The sequence below is a fragment of the Scyliorhinus torazame genome, chromosome 2, assembly GCF_047496885.1.
Source record: "Scyliorhinus torazame isolate Kashiwa2021f chromosome 2, sScyTor2.1, whole genome shotgun sequence".
In the NCBI taxonomy this organism is placed as follows: domain Eukaryota; kingdom Metazoa; phylum Chordata; class Chondrichthyes; order Carcharhiniformes; family Scyliorhinidae; genus Scyliorhinus; species Scyliorhinus torazame.
The window spans coordinates 159,967,724-159,992,410 of NC_092708.1; the positions used below are offsets into that span (position 1 = coordinate 159,967,724).

At 45.3% G+C, this 24,687-nt stretch overlaps 1 protein-coding gene across 13 annotated transcripts in view; it reads right to left on the reverse strand.

The window, feature by feature from the left end:
- Window positions 1–24,687, reverse strand: part of LOC140392940 (serine/threonine-protein phosphatase 6 regulatory ankyrin repeat subunit C-like) — a 361,058-nt gene that overhangs the window by 139,282 nt on the left and 197,089 nt on the right. For 8 of the 13 annotated variants that reach the window (XR_011935463.1, XM_072478798.1, XM_072478764.1 and 5 more), the window contains 6 exons: window positions 16,479–16,590; window positions 5,754–5,780; window positions 4,245–4,316; window positions 3,924–4,125; window positions 2,835–2,891; window positions 1,901–1,988 (listed from right to left, as the gene is read on the reverse strand). Coding sequence is in view for 12 of the 13 variants with exons in the window: in XM_072478798.1 (XP_072334899.1) it covers window positions 1,901–1,988; window positions 2,835–2,891; window positions 3,924–4,125; window positions 4,245–4,316; window positions 5,754–5,780; window positions 16,479–16,590 (558 nt within the window). In the remaining variant the exon portion in view is untranslated. The remainder of the gene's footprint in view (window positions 1–1,900; window positions 1,989–2,834; window positions 2,892–3,923; window positions 4,126–4,244; window positions 4,317–5,753; window positions 5,781–16,478; window positions 16,591–24,687) is intronic. The other 5 variants (XM_072478782.1, XM_072478737.1, XM_072478791.1 and 2 more) reach the window with 3 other exon arrangements.

The window sequence follows — 24,687 nt, forward strand, 5'->3', positions numbered from 1 at the left end:
TTTCACCCGATACCTGACCCAGCCAAGATTGCCCCTTTCTCCGCCCCGACCATGTTTCTTCTCCAATCTCACCTCGTCGCGTCAGCCCCAGGCAGCAGGAGTGGGAATGGGGGCAGCCACCCACTTGCAAACATTTTACCCCTGTTACCCTTTGCCAATCCATCAGTTTAAAAAAAAGAAAAATAACCTCCACATTGGAGGAAAAGAAAACCCCCACTCCCTCCACTCCACCAATATTCCCAATTACTTCAAAGCAACAGAACTTCAGTCTCACAGAGTTGCTCTGTTCAGTTTTCCCCCAGTTTATGCTCCATAATAGTCATTGGCCGCTTCTGGGGTCTGAAAATAGTATTCCCGGCCTTCATACTCACTCAAAACTTCGCTGAGTAGAACACACCAAACCTGATCTGCTTTTGATATAGCACCGCCTTGTCTTTGTTCAACCCCGCACACGTTTTGCTAGCTCAGCTCCAATGTCCTGGTATATTCAGACCATTGATCCCCTCCCATTCACAGTTGCGCATCTCCCTGGCCCACTGCAGAATCATCTCTTTCTCTACGAACTTGTGGAATCTCATGATCACCTCCCACAGCGGCTCTCTTCTGCCTCCGAGACCTGTGTGCGCTGTCCACTTCAGGGGTCTTATCCAACACCCCCTACACCACCAGCCCCGCCATCATCCTCAAAATGTACCTCATACTAAGTTGCACCCAATTTCTGGTAAAATGAGCTCCTTTCTACGCCTTCAAGCAGAAGCTGCCCTGTGTGCAACCACTCACACCATGGCCGCCACCGGAAGTCATTTTAAAAACATTTATGACTTAGTCCATGGGGCATAGGGCGCCAATTGAGAATTTGTAGAGAACACAAAATTTGTCAATATTGTAAACTGTGAAGAAAACGGTAACAAATTTCAAGAGGACATCACCTGGTAGAATGATTGGGCACACGGCACATTAAATTCAACACAGAAAAGTGATAAATTTTGGTTGTAAGTACGAGAAGAGACAATACATGCTCGAGGAAAGAGACCTGGGGTATTTGTGCACAAATTTCTGAAGGTGGCAGGACAGGTTAGCAAAGTAATGAATAAAGCATATTGGATCCGGGACTTTATAAATAATGGCAGGGTACATAAAAGCCAGGGGGTTATGCTGAACACTAGTTCCTGCTGGAGTATTATGTCTAATTCTGGACACCATATGTTTGGAAAGATGTTAAGGTTTTGAAGAGATTTACTGGAGTAGTACCAAATTTAAGGGATTACAGATATGTGGATATCATAGAAGGGATAGGAGACACTGGAGCTGTTGCCCTTTGAGCAGAGAAAGTGAGAGTAGATTGTTAAAGATAATGAAGGGTTGAGATAGTTTCTGCTTCCAATGGAGGAAGGATTGATAATCAGAGGTCACAGATTTCAGATTAATGGCAGAAGAATGAGTGGGCAAGATTTGGAATGCTTCCTGATAGTGTGGTGGATTCTATAGTAGCCTTGAAGTGAATTAGATATCTGCTTCAAGGAATAAGAAAATTGTGGATATATGTGGAAAGACTGGGAAAGTGGGACTAATTGAAATGAAAATGAAAATGAAAATCGCTTATTGTCACAAGTGGGCTTCAAATGAAGTTACTGTGAAAAATCCCTAGTCACCACATTCCGGCGCCTGTTCGGGGGAGGCTGGTATGGGAATTGGACTGCTCGTCAAAAGAGTTGGCACAGAAGAATCGATGGGCTAAATGTCTTTCTTTTGTGCTTTAAAATGTTATGGTTCTTTTTGGAGACAGAGAAGTAAAATCTCAGCTGTGCTGAACATTATTAAAAACCACTTCCAGAAGAAAAGGCTCCAAAACATTACATGGAAAAAAGTAGTTTGAAATAAAATCATTCTGTCCACTTACTGGCCTTTGCCATCCGTCACATCAACTGCATCCAAGCCACCTGCACCCTCTATAAGCATGCTCAGGCATGTTGTATGGCCATTGGACACTACGCAACAGAAAAAAGATTCACATTTACTACTCTTTACTGTGCTAAACTGTTCACACAAAGTATACACAAAGGACAATGTTGCATCATGAGTTTGAAAAAATAACAAGCAAAAGGGGAATATTATGGTTCTGTACATTCTCATACTAAGTTGTGTTTTACAAATACTCCCTCCACAGACAGCAGTCGATTCTCTCCTCCCTACATTTAGTAAACAGTTTAATAATTTAGACATAGAATTTGATAGACACAGTCATGCCACTCTATTCACCATTATATCTCTGCTGAACTTTGAATACCTGTATCAACCCTCGTGGTAAAGATGGAGCATATTTCAGCACTTATTAGAAATAAAATTAGGATCAGGAGAAACATTGGATGTTTCAGTCATGATATACACATGCTATCTATTAATGAGAATACAGTTTAGATGTATGCAACTGGATTGATGCTTTGGTAATCTGAAACTACCAATTTATTATAAATTCTAACCTCTGAATATTGATTATGAAGAGATGAAAAATAAATGTAAACCAATCGTCAAAGGTTTACTGTACGTGCTAAATATTTGATATGTAATACATTTTGCAAGTGGACAGTTCAATCATGGTTATTCAAAATCACATCTGTGGCTGAATAGGTGCATTGAATCAAATGTTCTTTAAAAAAGCCAATTATATACAAATTAACTTACTTAATGTTGAATGTTTCTGTGTGGAAATTTCAAATAGAAAAGGTGCAACTCAATGCAATTGCCATTATTTAAGTGCTTGAACAGTGCCTAGACGAGAGGTTTTTTCAAGTATGAAAATCTGATAAAGAACTAAGTGTGTATTTCCAGCTTACCCCTCTCAAATCCACAAAGTTTGATGATTGGTTTCAAGACCAGATCCCTGGCATAACCTTTGCACATAGTAAAATGCCAGAATTAATCCAGAATAGCTAAGAAATTTAAAGAACCTCAAAGGCACATAATTAAAAATGCCCACAAATATCAACCCCTCCCCCTGCACTTGGAAATCGTTTCACTGAAGCTCTTATAGTTTGAAATTTGAAAAGAATAGGCACATAGAACTCCACATCCGATCACAAAGGGGTAATAGGAAGTACAGTTGCATCAAAGTTTCTCCAATGGAGAAACACTGATCTCAATTATACCACTGGATTTAGAGTAAAAGGTGGAAGGAGCGGAAAGAGAAATTGGCCAAGTCACTTGGTTACTCTTGTCTCAGAACCAATCACAGAATGCCATTGGCAAAGACCTTCGAGAAGTTCACCCGCATACCCTTCAACAAAACTGATATTATAACCCAGAGGAATATAAACAAATATTGCACCAATGTTAAAAAAAATCAGATTGGGTCACAGTGGGTGGATAAGCTATCCTCTCAAATCTGGGAACTGTGCTGCCATCCAACCATATGAACAAATTAAATGCAAATTTCACATTAAATAACAAAGGTCCAAAGTGAGTTTCAGCCAAGTCTCATTAAACATGAGTCAACTGCATAAAACTGCCATCAATTTGACACCTTTACTCATAAGGATAATGTCTGTGTTTACAAATTGGGCATAATTTAGGTTACAGACTGCTCAAACATAGAAGATGTAGCATGGAACAAGAAAATACTAGATTATGTATTATTAACCCAACCATGGACCTCATAAAATGTATTTACATTCCCTGAGCAAAGTTTTAGAAGGTTTCTCACTGTTCCTCAAAGATAACAAAGCAGAATTCCAGAGTATTTGTCTAAACTTCCAAATTACACAACTGTTCTGCAAATCCTTTCTTGAGCAAAGATAGATAATCCCACAGCTAAAGAAACATGAATTTCCACATAGTATGTCTCTCTAGACTACATCAAAAACTCGCTTTCATACATATATAATTCTACCATAAACTAACAAAAAATAAAAGATATGTAGAAATACCTGCTGCATGAAGTGGGGTTCTCTTAGCCACACTATCTTTTACTAGGATGGAAGCACCTTGGTTAATGAGGGCTTCAACACATTCAGCGTGACCTTTAAAGGAGGATAAATCTAAGGCTGTACGTCCATTCATGTCTTTTACATCAAGGTCAATAATGGAATGAATAAGTACTTCAAGTGCTTGGTGATGACCATTGTAGGCCTTAGAAAGAAGGTAAATCAAAGAAGAGAATAAAAAATTTGTGAAGAATTTTGAAGTGGAGCAATTATACTGAATGGTCCTTTTTACAATGTTCAGCAGAAGCAAAATAATTAACTCACAGCCAAATGCAAAGGGCTCTTTGGAGCTGTTGAATCAGAGTCATGAAAACTGTGTCCAGTAGTCTCCATAAGCTATAAAATAAACATTACGTTGTTTAAAAAACACCAGATACAACATCCAAATACTTCTGAATTTTTTACAGACAAACACAATAAAGCTGTTGCACAAAAACAGTTGACATTTCTGCAAAATAATAGCTTGTTGAACTGAACTCAACTAAAATTACTATTAAAAGTTACAGTTGTTCAAAAGCTTGTAAATTCCCCATCCAAATGGTTTATTTCTTCGCATTAATAATATTTGACAGTTACACCTAAAGAAAATGTATCAATATTAGTTTAAACCTATAAATGCATCTTCATGCAAAAGAATGGAAATCTGAAAGCTCAGTTTTAATTAGACACCCCAAAACTAGCAGAAAGTTGTCAATGCAGACAAGTGAAAAATCTTGAAATGCTGAAACTGCAGGTTGGGCAAATTTAGACACATGTCCAAACCAAACACTAAAGGTGTTTCTACTGTTCAAACAGAAACTGGATATTTGAATATGTTATGGAAACAAATGAGAATTAACTGCACTTCAGCAAAAAAAGAAATCTCAATGAAAGGGCATTAACTTTTTCAGACAAGAAATGAAAAATGCAACATTTAAAGAAAAATAACCTGTGATAATATCAACACCTATTCTGCATGCAAGGATGGAGAAAGTAAGAATACCAGGAATAGGATAACTTATTTTCAGAAATAAACATTAAAACGCAGCTGTACACTCAGGCTTAAGGAACTCGTGGCCAGAACATGAAAGCCATATCATTTTTAAAATAAGCTTTTTAAATTTTGAACATTTATAACATCTGAATACCTAGGTGCATTTTTTAATGTTAATTTTACCAAAAATAAATTGGACCAATATTTGTATAAAATATATTTAGCTTAATATGTCAAAAGGCCCAATCGCATGATTTAAAGAAGAACATTGAAACTCTTCTGGAGCTATTTTGCTCAGCTGGTCACAAAATAGTACAATCTCTCATGTTGAGAGAGCCATACAATAGTATACGAGTTGCAGTTCCGGTGTTACAGCTCATCTCCAACTTGTGCTCTTTTTCATTGTGGCTCCTTGCAGGAAGTGAAGCACTGTTGAATCTACCTTTGTATAATATCTCATTTGTATTTAATTACAATAATTCTGTACACAATATTATTGCTTTGGTGTCAGAATTATACACAACAGAAACTCTCAGGGAGAACTGAAATCCTATTAATTCTTGGCATTTTGAGATAAATATTGTATCTACATCATTTTCCCAAAGAAAAACTAAACTTAAGGATTCAGATTTAGAAAATATTTGTGAAATTTGGAAGCCTTGTAGCTTAGTGCAGCAGAAAATTACAGCATGCATTGTGAACTGCATGAAAACTGCACAGAAAGATGTTCCATGAATGATCAAATTCATTCCAATAAATTCAGAGTAAAAGCATCATGCAGTCACTTTACAATTACTTACAAACTCCAAGGAGTTTTTGCTGGCAATCTAATTAAAAAAGTAGAAGTTAAAATAATGACAACATACATAAAAAAATTAAAATGACAATGCAATATGAAAATGAACTTCAGTTCAAAAAATAAAAAATATTCTCTGCTAGTTAGTGACTTTAATTAGCACAGTTAATCAAGAAAATCTCCATTCAAATAGGCATTTTTATTGAAAAGAAAATTTCAGGGTGGCCCTATTTTTTAACATTAAAAGTAAATTATATTTATTTTGATGATTGCTCCTACAACACAATTATTAATACCAATTTCTGCTGGAAAATATAACCAAGGCTGAACAATCACTTACATTAAGTGCAAACTATGTTCTTCAAGATTGAGTGGTGACCTTGATATTACATTTACATCTTAATTTTCTCTAATACTGAACAATAAGAGCCTCCAGTGTAATTTATCCAATAAATCCACATGAACCATGCAAACATGATTTTTCTTAGTGGTGTGCTTCGTTGTCAATCTTCAAATTATTTTGCAATGTAATATTTAAATATAACAATTCTTACTGCTATTGTTTGTCACAGCTTTATTTATTCAAGTGAATTAATGAAAACTGTGTGCACAAAGCAACCACCATTAAGTTAGAGCAGGACGAATTAGCAAGCATCATGATTGTTCATTTGACATTTTAAACATGTTCACAACTTAGTTCTTAAAAATCAGTGCCAATTTTCAAATGTGACCAATAAAACAAACTTGAAAATTTATATATAGAATAATGAATTTCCATTTTCAGTTGAGATTTTCAAGATAAACCAGGCACCATAGGAACACCGGAACACAGAGATAGGCCATTTGGTAATTTTGGTCCACCATTTGGTAATTTTGGTCCATGTTGCCATTTAATTACATCATGGCTAATCTGCACCTCGACTTAATTTATGTACTATTGGGGGCTTCCGGTGACAGCCATGGAGTGAGTGGTCGCATATTTGGTAGCTCCCGCTCGTGGTGGGCCTTTTGGACCTTGTTCCCTGATTAACGGTGGATTTGATTGTCAAAACAGGAGACTGGTGAAGTAGAGGAGAAGGGTTCCCCACCAGAGTATGGATTTGAGGACCAGAAGTGGTCTGAAAAGGAGAGAACGTTGGTCGAAGATGGGAGTGGAGTCTGCAGCACAGGAGAATATGGCGGAGGGTCAGGAACCAAAACTGCCGGCCGAGTGGTCAATGGAGCAGCTGGTGGTCTTTCTTCAGGAGAAATTCGCTCAGAAAAGAATGGAATACCTGGATCCTATTAAGACGGGGATTGATCGTGTGGAGAGAGACTGGAAACCCAGAACCAGGCGATCCAGAAGGTGGAAGATGCGGTGGCTGAGCACGAGGACCAGCTAGCCACGATGGCAGTGGAGACGGGGCTGATGAAAGACTACCAGAAGAGGCTACAAGAGAAAGTGGAGGACCTGGAAAACAGATCGCGCAGGGAGCATAGTGGAAGTATTTGTCAGACATCCTGGAGCAGTTTGGGTTTGGGCAGGGTTTTGTAGACTGGGTCCGGTTGCTGTACCAGGCGCCGGTGACGAGTGTGCGGACGAACCGAGTGAGCCCGGAGTATTTCAGACTGAGCCGGGAACGAGGCAGGGATGTCCACTCTCCCCACTGTTGTTTGCCTTGGCTATAGAGCCATTGGCGACGGCGCTGAGACCATCAAAGGACTGGAAGGGCTAGTCCGGGGAGGGGGAGGGGGGGGAACACAGGGTCTCGTTGCCTGCGGACGACCTGTATATTTCTAACCCGTTAGGGGGGGTGGGAGAGGTTATGCGGATCTTAGAATTTACAGTGCAGAAGGAGGCCATTCGGCCCATCGAGTCTGCACCGGCTCTTGTAAAGCACACCCTACCCAAGGTCAACACCTCAACCCTACCCCCATAACCCAGTAACCCCACCCAACGCTAAGGGCAATTTTGGACACTAAGGGCAATTTATCATGGCCAATCCACCTAACCTGCACATCTTTGGACTGTGGGAGGAAACCAGAGCACCCGGAGGAAACCCATGCACACACGGGGAGGATGTGCAGACTCCGCACAGACAGTGACCCAAGCCAGAATCAAACCTGGGAGCCTGGAGCTGTGAAGCAATTGTGCTATCCACAATGCTACCGTGCTGCCCACTCTGGTGCCCAATTTGGCCGGCTCTTGGGGTATAAATTGAATATGGGTAAGAATGAGGTTTCTGTGATCCAGGCAGGGGGCAGGAGAGGAGGAATTAAATACAAAACAAAATAAAACCCCGTGCCCCCTTCCCCCTACACATAATTAATAAATTAACACCCCGAATTAACACATAGCAAACATAGCAAATATATACACCCCCTCAGATCCCCCAGTGTAAATAAACATAAATAAAGTAAACCCCCCCCCCACCGAGTTGCTGCTGCCATTAACCAACGTCTACCGTTCTGCCAGGAAATCTAAGAACGGTTGCCACCGCCTGAAGAACCCTTGTTCCGACCCTCTCAAGGTGAATTTCACTCTCTCCAACTTAATAAACCCCGCCATATCGTTGATCCAGGATTCCAAGCTTGGGGGCCTCGCGTCCTTCCACTGAAGAAAAATCCTCCACCGGGCTACCAGGGACGCAAAGGCCAGAATACTGGCCTCTTTCACCTCCTGCACTCCCGGCTCCTCTGTCACCCCAAATATTGTGAGCCCCCAGCCCGGTTTGACCCTGGATCCTACCACCCTCGACACCGTCCTCGCTACGCCCTTCCAAAATTCCTCCAGCGCTGGGCATGCCCAGAACATATGGGTGTGGTTTGCTGGGCTCCCTGAGCACCTAACACACCTGTCCTCACCCCCAAAAAAACGGCTCATCCTTGTTCCGGTCATGTGTGCCATGTGCAGCACCTTAAACTGTATGAGGCTGAGCCTCGCGCACGAAGATGAAGAGTTCACCCTCCCTAGGGCATCTGCCCACGTCCCTTCCTCGATCTCCTCTCCCAACTCCTCCCACTTACCTTTCACCTCCACCACCGAGGCCTCCTCTTCCTCCTGCATCACCTGGTAAGTTTCCGAGATCTTCCCCACTCCCGCCCACCACACCGCGCCCCCCCACGAGCACCCTGTCCTGTACTGAGCGTGGCAGCTGCCGCGGGAATTCCACCACCTGCCGCCTGGCAAATGCCCTTACCTGTAAGTACCTGAAGGTGTTCCCGGGGGGAGCCCATACTTCTCCTCCAACTCACCCAGGCTCGCAAACTTCCCGTCCACAAAGAGGTCTCCCAACCTTCGTACCCCTGCCCTGTACCACCCCGAAAACCCTCCATCTGTCCTCCCTGGGACGAACCGGTGGTTCCCCCTTATTGTGGTCCACACCGAGGCCCCAACTTCCCCCCCTGCGCCGCCTCCACTGCCCCCAGATTTTGAGGGCAGCCGCCACTACCGGGCTCGTGGTATACCTCCTTGGAGGGAGCGGCAGCAGCGCCGTTGCCAGCGCCCCCAGACTCGTACCCACATGGGACGCCGTCTCCAGCCTCTTCCATGCAGCCCCCTCCATCACCCACTTGCGCACCATCGTCGCATTGGTGGCCCAGTAGTACCCACAGAGTTTGGGCAGCGCCAGCCCCCACCCCATCGCTACCCCACTCCAGGAACACCCTTCTCACCCTCGGAGTCCCTCGCGCCCACACAAACCCCATTATGCTCCTGTTAACCCGCCTAAAAAGGCCTTCGGGATAAACACGGGAAGGCACTGGAACAAAAACCTTGGGAGGCCCGTCATTTTGACTGACTGCACCCTACCTGCCAAGGACAGCGGCAACGTGTCCCACCTCTTGAACTTCTCCTGCATTTGCTCCACCAGCCTTGTGAAATTAAGCCTATACAGGGCCCCGTGGTCCAGGTGGCCCAGCTCCTGGCCACCTGGACCCCCAAATACCTGAAGCTCCTCTCCGCCCTTTTTAGTGGGAGCTCGCCAATCCCCCTCTACTGGTCCCCTGGGTGAACCACGAACAGCTCGCTCTTCCCCATGTTGAGCTTATACCCAGAGAAATCCCCGAATTCCCTGAGGATCCTCATTACCTCCGGCATTCCCCCCACAGGGTCCGCCACATATAACAGCAAGTCGTCCGCATAGAGCGACACCCTATGCTCCTCCCCACCCCGCACCAACCCCCTCCAGTTCCTCGACTCCCTCAGTGCCATTGCCAGGGGTTCAATCACCAGCGCGAAGAGCAGGGGGGACAGGGGACACCCCTGCCTCGTCCCTCGGTGCAACCGAAGGTACTCGGACCTCCTCCTGTTCGTGGCCACACTCGCCATAGGGACCTCATACAACAGCCTAACCCACCTGACAAACCCCTCCCCAAACCCGGCTTTTCTCTTATTTATAAAAAGTTGTTGTGTGTATATACATGACATTTTTCTTGCCACGCTAATTTACTTTATTGTGCAGAGGTTTATTTTGTCCTTCGTTTCATCAACTATGTACATTTTGTTACCCTCTGGATTGGTCTATAATTCCCCCCCTTCATCCCCCCCCCCCCCTTTGGCTTCAGCACCCTTCCTCTTCTCTTGTGATTTCACCACCTTCCTTCCACCTCTTCCCCCCTTCCACCCCATACCCCTCTTACCCCCCCTTCCCCCACCCCTGCCCATACCTTCCCTCCCCTTAACCCCCTCCCCCATACCTCCCCTCCCACCCCTTATCCCCCTCTCCCCCACCCTCCCCATACCCGCCCCCGGGTTGCGCAGTCCTTTGGTTCCTCTTTACCTTGTTTTTTTTTGTTCTTGGCTTACTCCTCGTTGCTGGCCTCGAACAGGTTTTGGAACAGGCTGACAAACTGCCCCCAAGTATTCAGGAAGCCTTCCTCTGACCCTCGGATGGCGTACTTAATCTTCTCCAGGTGGAGAAATTCCGAGAGGTCAGCGAGACAGTCTGCAACTTTGGGTGGTGCTGCCGATCGCCAGCGTGCGATTAGGGAAGCGAAAGCATGGGCGTTGGCCCCCTTCCCCATGTGCAACTCTAGCTGCTCCGATACCCTGAAGATTGTCATTATTGGGGGTGGCTTCACCCTCACCCCCACAACCTTGGACATTGCCTCGGAGAAGGCTGTCCAGAACCCAACACAAAACATAGAACAGTACAGCTCAAAACAGCAAGTTTGGGGCAAGCCCAAAACATGTGGGTGTGGTTGGCCGGGCCCCTCTGGCACCGCTCACATTTGTCCTCCACCTCCGGGAAGAACCTGCTCATTCGGGTTCTGGTCAGGTGCGTCTGTGCACCACTTTGAGCTGCATTAGGCTTAGCCTTGCCCAGGAGGAGGTGGTGTTCGCTCTGCTCAGTACTTCGCTCCAGAGTCCCCACCCTACCTCAGTCCCCAGTTAGTTCTAGGTGGAGGAAGAACTCTGCCAAGTCGCTCACCCATGCCCCCATTTTCGGCAATTCTGAGTCCCACCTGCACAGCAAGATCTGCCTACATGCTACCAGGGAGGCAAAGGCTACCACATCAGCCTTTCCCCTCACCTGCACTCGCGGATCTTCCGACACCCAAATACCGCCACTCGACACCACTTCCATCCACAAAATGTTTGACATTACGCTCCCAAACTGTCTCCAGACCCTTCCAATTTGGAATGCCCAAAACATATGGACATGGTTTGCCGGACCTCCTGCACACGGTTCAAACCTATCTTCTACCCCTCGAAAAACTGGGCTCATCCTAGGCCTCGTCATATGAGCTCTAGCACCACCTTAAACTGCATGAGACTCAGTCTTGTACACGACGAGGACGAGTTTGTCCTCCACAGAGCCTCACTGCAAACCGCAACTTGCATCGCCCCTCCTATTGCCTCCTCCAACTTGCATTGGAACTCCTCCATCTGGGCATCCTCCCTCTTCATCAGCTCCCCATATATATCTGAAACCTTGCCCTCGCTTATCTCATCCTTGGACAGAAGCTTGTCATGTAGCGCTGAGGTAGCAGCTGTGGGAACGAACCCAACTCCTTCCTCAAGAATTCCCTCACCTGCAGGGACCTGAACCCATTCCTTTTCAGCAACAAGTACACCTTCTCAAGCTCCTCCAATTCAGTGAACTTGCCCTCTATGAACAGGCCACAGAGATACTCATCTAACCCTGCCAGGACACACCTGTGGTTACACAAATCAGCGCCCACAGGGACATGCCTTCCATCCTACCATGCTGCCGACATTGATTCCACACCCTCAACGCTGATACCACCGCCAGGCTAGTGGAGTACCTGGCCAGCGAGAACAGAAGAGGTACCAAATATAGCACCCTCAGACCTGTCCCTTTACACAAAGCCTCCTCCATTCTTTCCATATATGTTCTCTCCTCTACCGCCCACTTCTGAACCATAACTGTGTTTGCCGCCCAATAAGAATTCTGCAGATTCGGCAGTGCCAGCCACTCCACCCACCTATCCCTTTTCAAAAACACTCTCCTGGTCCGGGGAACTTTTAAAAAAATATATATATTTTATTGAACCATGTATAATTTTAACAGGTCCGGGGAACCTTAACCATCCACGCGATCACAAGTATCATCTTATTCACCTGATTGAAAAAAGGCTTGGGCATGAAAATCGGGAGATTCTGAAACACAAACAAAAACTTCGGCAACACTGTCATCTTCCAGCCAATGACAAAGGCAACGCATCCCACCTCCTAAAGTCCTCCTTCATTCCCTCCAGCAGCTTTGCCAGATTCAACTTGTACAGCTGGGCCCAGCTCTGTGCCACATGTATCCCAAGATACCGAAAGCCTACCCATATCAACCAAAATGGTAACCTCCTTAAACTACCCACCCTGGGCGCTGATCGCTTTTTCCCATGTGGAGCTTATACCCCGAGAAAAGACTGAACTTTGCCCAAATCCTCATAACCCTTTTGAAACTTTCAACCGGGTTCACAATATAGAAAAAGAGGTCATCAGCGTATAAAGAGACCGAGTGCCCCCCCCCCCCCCCCCCAAAATGCCCCGCCACCTCCTAGAAGCCCTAATTGCCATTGCTAGGGCAAAGAGGGGAGCAGGCACCCGTGCCTCGTTCCCCGGTACAACACAAAATCCTCACCTTAGGATCCTACACAACAATTTCACCCCTGCCCAAACCTGAACCACCCCAGCACCTCGAATAAGTACAGCCAGTCCACTCGGTCAAATGCCTTCTCCGCACCCATAGACACGAGCACATCCACCTCCCAGCCTATCGAGGGTATCATTATCACATTCAATAGCCTCTGAACATTGGCCGATAGTTGCCGCCCCTTCACGAACCCAGACTGGGCCTCCCCTATCACCGTCGGCACACAGTTCCCTATCCGCATTGCCTCAAACACCCAGTTTACCTCCCGGAGCTCCGTTACCCGCAATCTCCCTCGCCATCGCCTGCCTCCTCAGCTGGTTAAGTTTGGAACTCTCATCCACAAAGGCAATTCATGGTAGATCAATTGTTAATCCAGTGCAGGAGGCCATTTTGCCCATCACGTCTGCACCGGCATTTGGAAAGAGCACCTTACTTTTTTTTTCTAAATTTAGAGTACCCAATTTTTTTTTTAACAATTAAGGGGCAATTTAGCGTGGTCAATCCACCTAGCCTGCACATATTTTGGGTTGTGGGGGCGAAACCCACGCAAACACGGGGAGAATGTGCAAACTTCACATGGACAGTGACCCAGAGCCGGGATCGAACCTGGGACCTCGGCGCCGTTAAGCAGCAGGGCTAACCCACTGTGCTGCCCTTGAAGAGCACCTTACTTACGCCCACACCTCCAACCTATCCCCGTAACCTGGTAACAACACCTAACCCTTTGAACACTAAGGGGCAATTTAGCATGGTCAATCCACCTAACCTGCACATCTTTTGTGGGAGGAAAACAAGAGCATCCACAGGAAATCCATACAAACACGGGGAGAAAGTGCATACGCCACAGTCACCAGAGGCCGGAACTGAACCTGCGTTCCTGGAGCTGTGAGACAGCAGTGCTAACCACTGTGCCGCTAGATTTTTGTTAACCAAAGGTATTAAGGGATATGGGGCCAAAGTGAGTATGTGGAATTAGATCGCAGATCATCCATTAACTCACAATGGTAAAAAGGCTCAAGGGGATAAATGGCCAAATCCTGTCTCCATGTTGTTATACCTGCCATCACCCTTAAGACCATAAAACCATAAGACATAGGAGCGGAAGTAAGGCCATTCGGCCCATCGAGTCCACTCCACCATTCAATCATGGCTGATTTCAACTCCATTTACCCGCTCTCTCTCCATAGCCCTTAATTCCTCGAGAAATCAAGAATTTATCAACTTCTGTCTTAAAGACACTCAACGTCCCGGCCTCCGCCGCCCTCTGTGGCAATGAATTCCACAGACCCACCACTCTCTGGCTGAAGAAATTTCTCCTCATCTCTGTTCTAAAGTGACTCCCTTTTATTCTAAGGCTGTGCCCCCGGGTCCTAGTCTCCCCTGGTAATGGAAACAACTTCCCTACGTCCACCCTATCTAAGCCATTCATTATCGTGTACGTTTCTATTAGATCTCCCCTCAACCTCCTAAACTCCAATGAATATAATCCCAGGATCCTCAGACGTTCATCGTATGTTAGGCCTACCATTCCTGGGATCATCCGTGTGAATCTCCGCTGGACCTGCTCCAGTGCCAGTATGTCCTTCCTGAGGTGTGGGACCCTTCTCCTAACATGAGGAGAAACTCTTCAGTCAGAGGGTTGTGGTACTTTGGAATTCTCCACTCCTGTGGATGCTCCATTATTGAATATATTCAAAGCTGAAGTGGTCAGATTTTGGACCTCTCAGGGAATCAAATGGTATCAGGAGCAAGTGGATAAGTGGAATTGAGACAGAAAATGAGCCATCAGTCTCAGGCGCCTATGGTCTACATGTGACTCTATTTCTTATGTTCCTAAGTTCAGCCAGAGGGACAGACGTCGGGAAAGACATCTACAACTACAAAAACCCAAAAGGTGCATGGCAGACATCTTTACACCGAAGTTGATATAATGTGATAAAAATTTAATAGTGCAAATGTTCATTGATTTATTTGGAACAGGACAATGCAATGCACAGCTTTTCGTATTGATCTTCATGCATTCATCATGGCAAGTAATGCTGTACATCCTGACATTGAGCTTTTTATAACCACATATTAATTTCCAATATATCCCTGCTATTAACATCTGTTTTTCAGCTGTCTGCAGTTCAGGAATTCCAACAAAAGAATGACACTTAAATGCATTCCATACATATTTCCACATTTGGGTTTCTCAATCACAGAATGACTTCATATATCTAAATTGTACTGACTTCATTCCTTTACTGCTAAATTCAACTGCAGTGGGCTCTAAATCAGAAAACTGCATTCATAAGAAGAAAATCTTGAATGTTAATCTCTCTGAAATTTTTAGAAACAGTTGAACATTCCCCATCAGCCTCTCACTGTACCCCATTGAGCTTTAGTTCTGTAGCATGAAAATCAATATGAAATGGTTTGGATATCAAAACCTTCACCTGAAAGAGCTAATATTTATATATAACACCTTTCAACCTACCCTTACAAAATCTGTCCATCCTTATTTATCCAATTTTGTCAGTCTATATCATTCTTTAACAAAAGAAAGCAAGGCAGAAGATAGCAACAGAATCCAGAAAAGTGGTTAATTTTACTGATCCACCTTATTGGTGTAAGTTGAATGCACCGACCCTCTGAAAGAGCTCTCGACCTCGGCCCACCACCTGCAATTCCATAACCCCACCTAACCTTTGCACACTAAGGGACAATTTGTATGGACATCTTTTGGACGACTCGGCTTTTGGGACTATTGGATATATTGGGTGGAATTTTCCCAATATTTCACAGAGCGCTGGATCAGGCGAGAAAAACTATGTGAAACTCGCCGGCTTCACAGACGTCTTTTCTTGCCTGATTAAACAACACTCTGTGCAATTTAAAAGTGCTGGTGAGGATCATACAGCCAGCTAGAGGGGTGGGGCCTAAGCATCTGAGATCGGGGGCCATTTTTAAGAGCACAGAGTTCTCAAAAGTTAAATTTAACCCCCCCCCAACCCACATCAGGACCCCACCCCCCAATGGATAACGGGACCCTCCCCCCACACAACATTTGGGCACTCCCATCCATGATCGGGGCATCTTCCCCAACCCCCACATCACAGGCACACCATCTCCACCCCCAATGGGGCTCCCCAGAGTGGCCTCCCCGGTCATGTCCCTCAGCATTCGGGAGCTATACTTTACTGTATGCTCCCGACATGGTCATCATGAACTGGTTTTCATTTTTGAAAACACTTAGTAATTCATGCTGGCATGATTTCATGCCGTGTGGATGTGAGGATAAGATGCCGGTGGATGTTATGACGTCAAGGCCAGTAAGTATATATCAATTTATTAAAATTTATGGAAATAAGGTTCCTGCCCTTTCTGGATGTGAAACTGACTCCATTACTAGTGGGGAGGGGGAGATGGGCGGTGGCGGGAAGATATCAAACTGTTTTTGCCACTCGCGAGATTTAGCGACCATTACGGGATTTACACCAGCGGCTAACAGGGCCGCTAAATCGCACCCATTGTGTTCACCTCTACTTAATCAAGCAACTCTAGCTAAATGAAATTTGTAGGTTTCAATCGACATTTGATAGCTTTTTTCTATTAATGAAGAAACTACATTGAATATAAATAAAATTGCTTACCAGTTCCAGACATTGTTTATGCCCATATGCAGCAGCATAGTGAACTGCATTGTAACCCTGCTTGTCTCGTATTGTTGGATTGGCATCATTATGAAGCAAATATTGCAAGCAGCTGGAACACATTTGACAAAAAATAACAAATTAAGCAGTGTTGTATTCTTCCTTCTCCACGTTCTCTCTTCTAACCACCACCTCCCAGCATCACTCCTGCATTGTATTAATTAAACCTTCCAACTGGTACACATATCCAATTTCTCTAGCATAACAAATTCAGCTGCCACCAAATTAAATACATTTTTAGGACTTGGTCACATTGCAAAAACCTGGTGAGCCAATCCACCTGTCTGTTGTTCAAGGTGTTCAGAGAGCTTCCCAACATGTCACACCGGGCAATGCTGCTGCAGTTAGTTCATCTCTGGCTGGACTCTGGATATCCTGGACTCAGCCAAACCCTAGGGAGTCACAACTGTACTGACATCACCAAATATGCCAAGACAAATAATACATCAACTCCACAAAATATATATTTTCTCATTTTCATTTCAAAGGCCATGCAATCTAATTAACAGTAATGGTGTTGCGGTGTTCAGGAAATATTAACCTGTGGAACATTTTAATTCAAAGTTAAATGGTGAACGATGGGGGGGATTTTCCATTCCTGTTTTCAAGGGGGATGGAACTGAAGCGAAGGTGGAAAATCCCAAACAAGTCCCAAAACAACCTTTACGCCTGTGTGATTTCTCCGATCGATTGTCCACACCAATGACGTATTGGTATCCCAACATTGAACACTGAGATGCCCATTTGAATACATTTAAATGCTATTATCAGGTCTTTATGCCTAATAGCCCTTCCACGTTAAATTGTCCATTCACATTGTTCTGAGGGCACATCAACGTGAATCACAACATGTCCCCCATGACATACACCTAGTGAGCAGAATCCACCAGAGGCACACAGGTGAGTACAACCCCAGGGGTGAGGGCACCATGCCCTGGCATCCTGGTCTTATAAAAACCTAAATTTCTGGCAGGGTGGACGCAATCACCCCACAGTGTGATGTCATAGTACCCACCCCTTACTTTATTTTCATCAAGAGGCTCACAATATCGCAGAGAAAGCCGCTCTTGAAGCCGGCGGTTTCCGCCCCATTTTCCTACCTGCCGCACCACTCTCCGCTCATTCTATTTTTTTACTATGGGTGCGAGTCATCAGAAAAATTGCGGGAGCGCAACATGGCAGGTAGATTGCGCCCTATGTTAATGAAATATCTATTTTATGAACTGAATGCTGATTATTAAAGGGACGTAAGCAAAATGCTACAGGACAGTAAGGAACTCAGCTTTTTCTTAACCATAGATTACAAATTTGGCCACAATTATAAATTAATGAATTTCTTATCCATTTCTCTCCCCCCCCCCCCCCCAACTTATAAATGAACTGTAATTTCCAAACAAGGACAGCAATAAGCTAACACCAGCCACCAGAATGTGTGGAAGTAGTATCTGTCGATTTGACGTGACCTTGATGGTCTTCCCTTCCTTCCACCATGGAAAGCATCTTACCTCTATGAACTCACACAGGCATATTACGTGTTCCAACTACATCAACAGTTAAGAATCCAATAAGTGGAGAACCACCTGCTGGTACTTGGTCGCTGAGGATTTTAATAATTGAACATTTTGCACACTATAAACAACTTGAATTTCAGAATTTATAAGAAAATGTTAAACACCCTTGAGTAACTCATCTCCCGGACCTCCCCCCCCCAAAAGCCTGTCCACCATCTACAAGGCACATAAATTATAATTATTGTCACAAGTAGGCTTACATTAACACTGCAATGAAGTTACTGGGAAATTCATGTCAGGAGTGTAATGGGTATAACACACCACCTGCCTGGATGAATGCAGCTCCAACAACTCTCAAGAAGCTCAACACCATCCAAGATAAAGCAGCCCGCTTGATTGCTACCCCTTCCACAAACATTCAAACCCTCCACCACCGACAAACAGTGGCAGCCAAGTGTACACTATCTACAAGATGCACTGCAGTAACTCGTCAAGGTTCCTTAGGCTGCACCTTCCAAACCCACGACCACTACCGTATAGAAGGACAAGAGCAGCAGATATCAGCGAACACCACCACTTGTAGGTTCCCTATCAAAATCACTTAGCACCCCGACTCAGATATATATCGCTGTTCCTTCACTGTCACTGGGTCAAAATCCTGGAACTTCCTCCACAAAAGCACTATGGGTGTAACTACACCTCAGGGACTGCAGCAATTGAAAAATGCAGCTCCCCATCACCTTCTAAAGGGTAACTAGGGATGGGCAATAAATGCTGGCCTAACCAGCGACGCCCACATCCCATAAATGAATTTCTTTTAAAATTTCCTCAAAACAATTACAACAAAATGAATGTCATTCATATGAAAATTAACTGTACATGCGATAAATGACAAGCTAAAAGTTATAAGATGAAGTAGACTTTACGAACTGCATAAACATTAACAGTTAATCATAGGACTCCTACAGTACAGAAAAAGGCCATTCGATCCATCAAGTCTGCAAGACCCTTTGGAAGACCACCCTACCTAGGACTAATACCCAACGCTGTAACCTCACCCAAAGGGGCAATGTAGCATGGCCAATCCACCTAACCTGCATATCTTTGGACTGTGGGAGGAAACCGGAGCACCAGGAGAAAACCCAGGCAGTCACAGGGAGAAAGTTCCAAACTCCACACAAATAATCACCCAAGGTGGGAATTGAACCAGGGCCTCTGGCGCTGTGAGACAGCAGTGGTTACCACTGCGCTACCGTGCCGACCCGTTAACATGAATCCAATGGCAACTGTTTGTACCAACAGACCTCAATAAACTGTACAAAGCTAAAAAGAGCCATGAAAACTAAATATTAGATCATAAACAGTACCTTGGTAATATTTGCCCTCACAGCAAGCTGCCAACAGTTATTCAAAGCCTCATGTTGCATGTAGCCTATTAATTTGAAGTGTGCCTCGAGTTTGATTTGGTTGTTACCTTCACTGAGAGGACAGTGGAAGGGAAAAAAAATCACTCAAGAATCAATTAGAATGACTTGCTTGAAAACGGTCAAAATAGGATGGGATTTGGTCAATTCAGATGCACCCCATTTAATACTTATTTAGATTGTGGCATGCTCTACAGGTTTGCGATCCACACATTCCTAGAATCACTGCAGTGCAGGAGGCCATTGTCATGTGAGAGCACCTTTAAGAAATGGGTGTTTAAGAAAGGGGTGCTTATAAAAATATCTGTACTGGATGTACCTTTAAGAAATGGATGTTTATCAGTGATGTCAGAGTGTGGGTGGAGCTGGTCTCTGTCTGTCTGCTTTACTTTCTTTATAGGCTGTTTGCTACAGGGTGTGTTTTAGTTTCATTTTGAGAGCTGGATAGCTGCAGGCAAAACAAGGAGCTGTATAAGGATCTCTCTGCAAACTAAAGACAGTCTCCAGATCAATTGGGTGATTTCAAAGTGCTGACTGCTCTCAGTAGTGAATTTAAACCTGATCTCTGGGTTAAAAAGGGTCTTTTGTCTTATGGATGTTAATAAGGAAAGATTAAGGTTTACTTATAGAATATTGTATCTGAGGGGAGGATTGGTGTTGATAGTTGTTAAGATGTTTACTGTGGGTTCATAAAGTGTTAACTGGTTTCAGAAATAAACATTGTTTTAATTTAAAAGTACTGTAGATTTCTGGTGCATCACACCTGTAAGGTAAGCCCATGTGCTCCCCATAACCACAATCTATTAAAAGTTATGGGTCAGGTGAACTCCATGATACATTTTGGGGTTCTCTAAACCCTGGCCCATAACACCATTCAGCCCATCGAGTCTGCACTGGCCCTTGGAAAGACCCACCCTACTTAGGTCCATGCCGCCACCCGATCCCGTAACCCAGTAATCCTTTGGACATAAAAGGGCAATTTATCATGGCCAATCGACCTAACCTGCACATCTTTCGACTGCGGGAGGAAACCGGAACGCCCAAGGAAACCCACACAGGGGAGAAAGTGCAAACTTCACACAGTCACATGAGGCCGAAATTGATCCCGGGTCCCTGGAGCTGAGGCAGCAGTGCTAACCACTGTGCCACCGTGCCGCCCAAAGAGGGTAATGATCCCTTTGTACCATAGTAATGGTAAGGTCCCTTTGTACTATAGTAATGGTAAGGGATGTCAGTGCTGGGAGGTTCAACACTTGTACATTTTGTGAACCATGCTATTAACATGCATTTCCATCCAAATACAAAATGACGAATAAAGTTCTTTGAACACGATTTCCCCACACATCCTAAGTTCCAATATCAAAAAAGCACCTTTTTACAACACTGATGTGGTTTATCCATTTCCAAAAACAGCCAACCTCATGGCCTCCTCTAGTTTAAAATGGTATTTTCGAAGTATTTAAATATAGTTTTCACAAACCCAAGAAGAATTTAGTTTGAAAATTATTCTTTTTTTTTTAATACTATTATGATCCTGATAGGAGGCAGCATGGTAGCGCAGTGGTTAGCTCTGCTGCCTCATGCGCCTGAGGACCTGGGTTCGATCCCGGCCCTGGGTCACTGTCCACATGGAGTTTGCACATTTTCCCAGTGTCTGCGTGTGTCACCCCCACAACCCAAAGATGTGCAGGGTAGGTGGATTGGCCACGCTAAATTGTCCTTTAATTGGGAAAAAAAGATTGAAGCACTTTAAATTTAATTTAAAATGATCCTGATAGGAACCGTTTATCATTTAAAGAAAACTACGAACACCCAGAAATTAATTGGAAGAACTATGCCACAAGATTACAGGATTTAAAATTTTTTTTTTTACTGTACAACTTAGTTCTATCTTTTACTCCCCCCCCCCCCCCCCCCCGTTATACATTACAAGAATCTTGAAGGTTCATTTGCTTCTGGGACTGATTCAAATGTATGCCACAGTCCCCTGGAATGCACTTTGAATTTTCCTCAGTTTTCCAGTCATACTCCAAGATGAATGGGGGTCCTTTCACTAACCTTTGGCTAAGCTACCATCCAACACTTCTTTAAAACCTCATGGCTGTAGACTCTTCAGCTCCTTGTCTGGCTTTGGACATACATAGAGCTGTCGGGCTTTGGACATACATAAACGTTTTTTCCCAGTCTGCTCCCACAACTTCCCTACAGGTCTTCCCAAGTTAACTGTTCAAGCTCACCGATTTCTGCCACAAGGCTAACTGCCTTTCACTATGAAGATCGTTGTGGATTTCTTCTTCTAGTTTCAAGCTATGCAAATCTTCCAGCTTCTTTCCCCCCTCATGAATTCCAAACTGAGCTCAAGCCCCCATCTGCATTCCATGTGGTCAACAATAAAGTTAGTATTTTCTCTGCTTAAGGTACAGGACTGACAATTTATTCAGTTTATTTAGTTCCAACTGTGACCTTGTAAGATAAACATGGGTTACCTTTTAACTGCAATTAACCCAGGCTTGCATTTACTAGGTTCTTAATCAGGTGTTCCATTTATTTGCATTTAACACTCCAACCTAAAAATAATATTCCTAAAACTAAAAGTTATACCTCTAAAACACATGAATTTTGGAATCAAATATTCACAATTTAATAAGTACACAAGAAGAGACCATCAAAACAGATGAAGCCACAATTTAATCTACTTCCCATAATAGAGAGGACAGTTTCTAAGTCCAATGTACCAGTCAATATTCATCCAAAAGCATCAATATTTCCCAAGGTGCCAGCCTTGGTTCAAAGGGGGCGGTTTTCTGGTGCGCGCACCCCCGATAGCGGGATTCTCTGTCCCGCCAGCCGGCCAATGGGATTTCCCATTATGGGCAGCCCGACGCCATCAGGAAATCCCCGTGTGTGGGTGCGTTGCCGGCAAAACAGAGAAGCCTGACAGCGGAGAATCCAGCCCAGGGTTCTTGCCTCAAGGTCATGGGTCTCAGCCCTCTTGCAGTACTTCAACCCCAAATTAAGCGTGACATTTCAGTGCAATCATGTGGAATTATTACATTGCCTTTCGTGAGGCATTAAATCAAGGCTTCATTTAAAACCCCCTCAGCTAGGTACAAAAATTCCCATTACACAATTCAAACAGTGGGTTACTTCGCTCAATGCCCTGGCCAACATTCACCTCTCAACTAACATCAGTAAAGCAGGCTAACTGGTCACTTATCTCACTGAACAAACTAGTTGTCATGTTTACCAAGTGTGGTGAACCACGTATTGCTACTATATATATATATATATATATATATTCACCATTATTCGTCCTACTGTTTTCCACCACTGTTGTTCTTATTCACTGTTACTTACTGTTGTTGTGTTGGTGCTTCTGTTGGCTCCGCCTGTGGCTCCACCCCTCTGAGGAGGTATATAACTGGCAGACCTATGGCCAGCTCTCAGTGCGGGAGCAGCAGCAGGCAGGCATACTTCTTAGCTTATTAAAACCACTGTTCTACAACTCGACTCGTGTCAATTTAATAAGCTAAGATATCACAATGGACGCCGCTCTTAAGCCTGACTTGAACTCGACCCGCAAGCAGCTGAAGCCACTGCAATCTTTGAGCATTGACTAAGTTGTTTCGAGGCCTACCTCGACTCCTCGACCAACGAAGTCTCCGGGGCGCACAAGCTGCATCTCCTCAACACTCGGGTGAGCCACAAATTTTTCCTATTAATCAGAGACGCGGCCTCGTACGAAGAGGCAGTTGCACTGTTGAAAGGACAGTTCGTGAGGCCGGTAAATGAGGTGTTCGCTCGACATCTTCTTACCACGCGGCGTCAGCGCCCTGGTGAATCGCTGGCAGAATTCCTGCGTGACCTGAGGGTACACACCAGGAATTGTAACTGCCAGGCACGGAACTCATGATCCGGGACTCCTATGTGGCCGGAGTCCGGTCCAGTTATATGCGGCAACGACTGCTCGAAAGGGGTGCCCTCGACCTCAAGGACACGGTACAGCTATCTACCTCATTAGAGGTAGCATTCCAAAGTTTGGATGCCTTCACGTCTGACCACGCGGCATCCTCGTGGACGTCAGAGGCGCGGCCATCACCCGACCCATGCGTGTCCGATGCCTGCGCCGCGCGGCTGCCCGCCAACTCCGGGGGGCCGTTCTGCTACTTCTGCGGCCAGGGCCAGCACCCCACGCAGCGTTGTCCAGCTCGGAACGCAACCTGCAACGTGCGGTAAGAAGGTGCATTTTGCCAAAGTCTGCCTGGCCTGACCTAAAGTTCCCAAGTCGAAGGCCTGCCAGGCCCGGCCTGAAGCTCACAGATCCGCAGTGTGGCATCCTGCCTGCCGGTACCGCCCCCTTCTGACGCGTCACCCACCTCGTGCAGTCCGTGAGGGCCGCCATTTTGTCCGCCATCTTTAACGCCGCCCGCCACGTGCGACCCGTGGGGGCCGTCATCTTGAACGACGCCCATCACGTGCAACTCATGGAGGCCGCCATTTTTGGACCACCCCGCTACCGCCGACCGGACCAGTCATCCGCAGCTCGGCTCTGTTACACTCGACCAGTCCCGGCCCCATCACCTCAAGAACTCTATGATGGCCGTCCGGGTCAATGGACATGAGACGTCCTGCCTCTTCGACTCCGGGAGCACGGATAGCTTTGTCCATCCAGATACGGTAAGGCGCTGCTCGCTCCAAATTTTCCCCGTGTCCCAAACAATCTCCCTTGCTTCCGGATCACATTCCGTGCAGATCCGGGGGTACTGTGTCGCAAACCTTGCGATACAGGGCGTCGAGTACGCCAACTTTAAACTTTATGTCCTGCCCCATCTCTGCGTTCCCCTCTTATTAGGACTGGATTTCCAGTGTAACCTCCTAAGCCTGACCTTGAAGTTCGTTGAACCCCTGCCCCCTCTCACCGTCTGTAGCCTTGCGACCCTCAAGGTCGCCTCTCCCTCGCTCTTTGCGAACCTCACCCCCGACTGTAAGCCCGTCGCCACCAGGAGCAGACGCTACAGTGCTCAGGACAAATCCTTTATCAGGTCGGAGGTCCAGCGACTCTTGCGGGAAGGGATCATTGAGGCCAGTATCAGCCCCTGGAGAGCCCAAGTGGTGGTCGTCAGGACCGGGGAGAAGAACCGGATGGTCGTCGACTACAGTCAGACAATCAACCGGTACACGCAACTCGAGGTGTACCCTCTTCCCCGCATATCT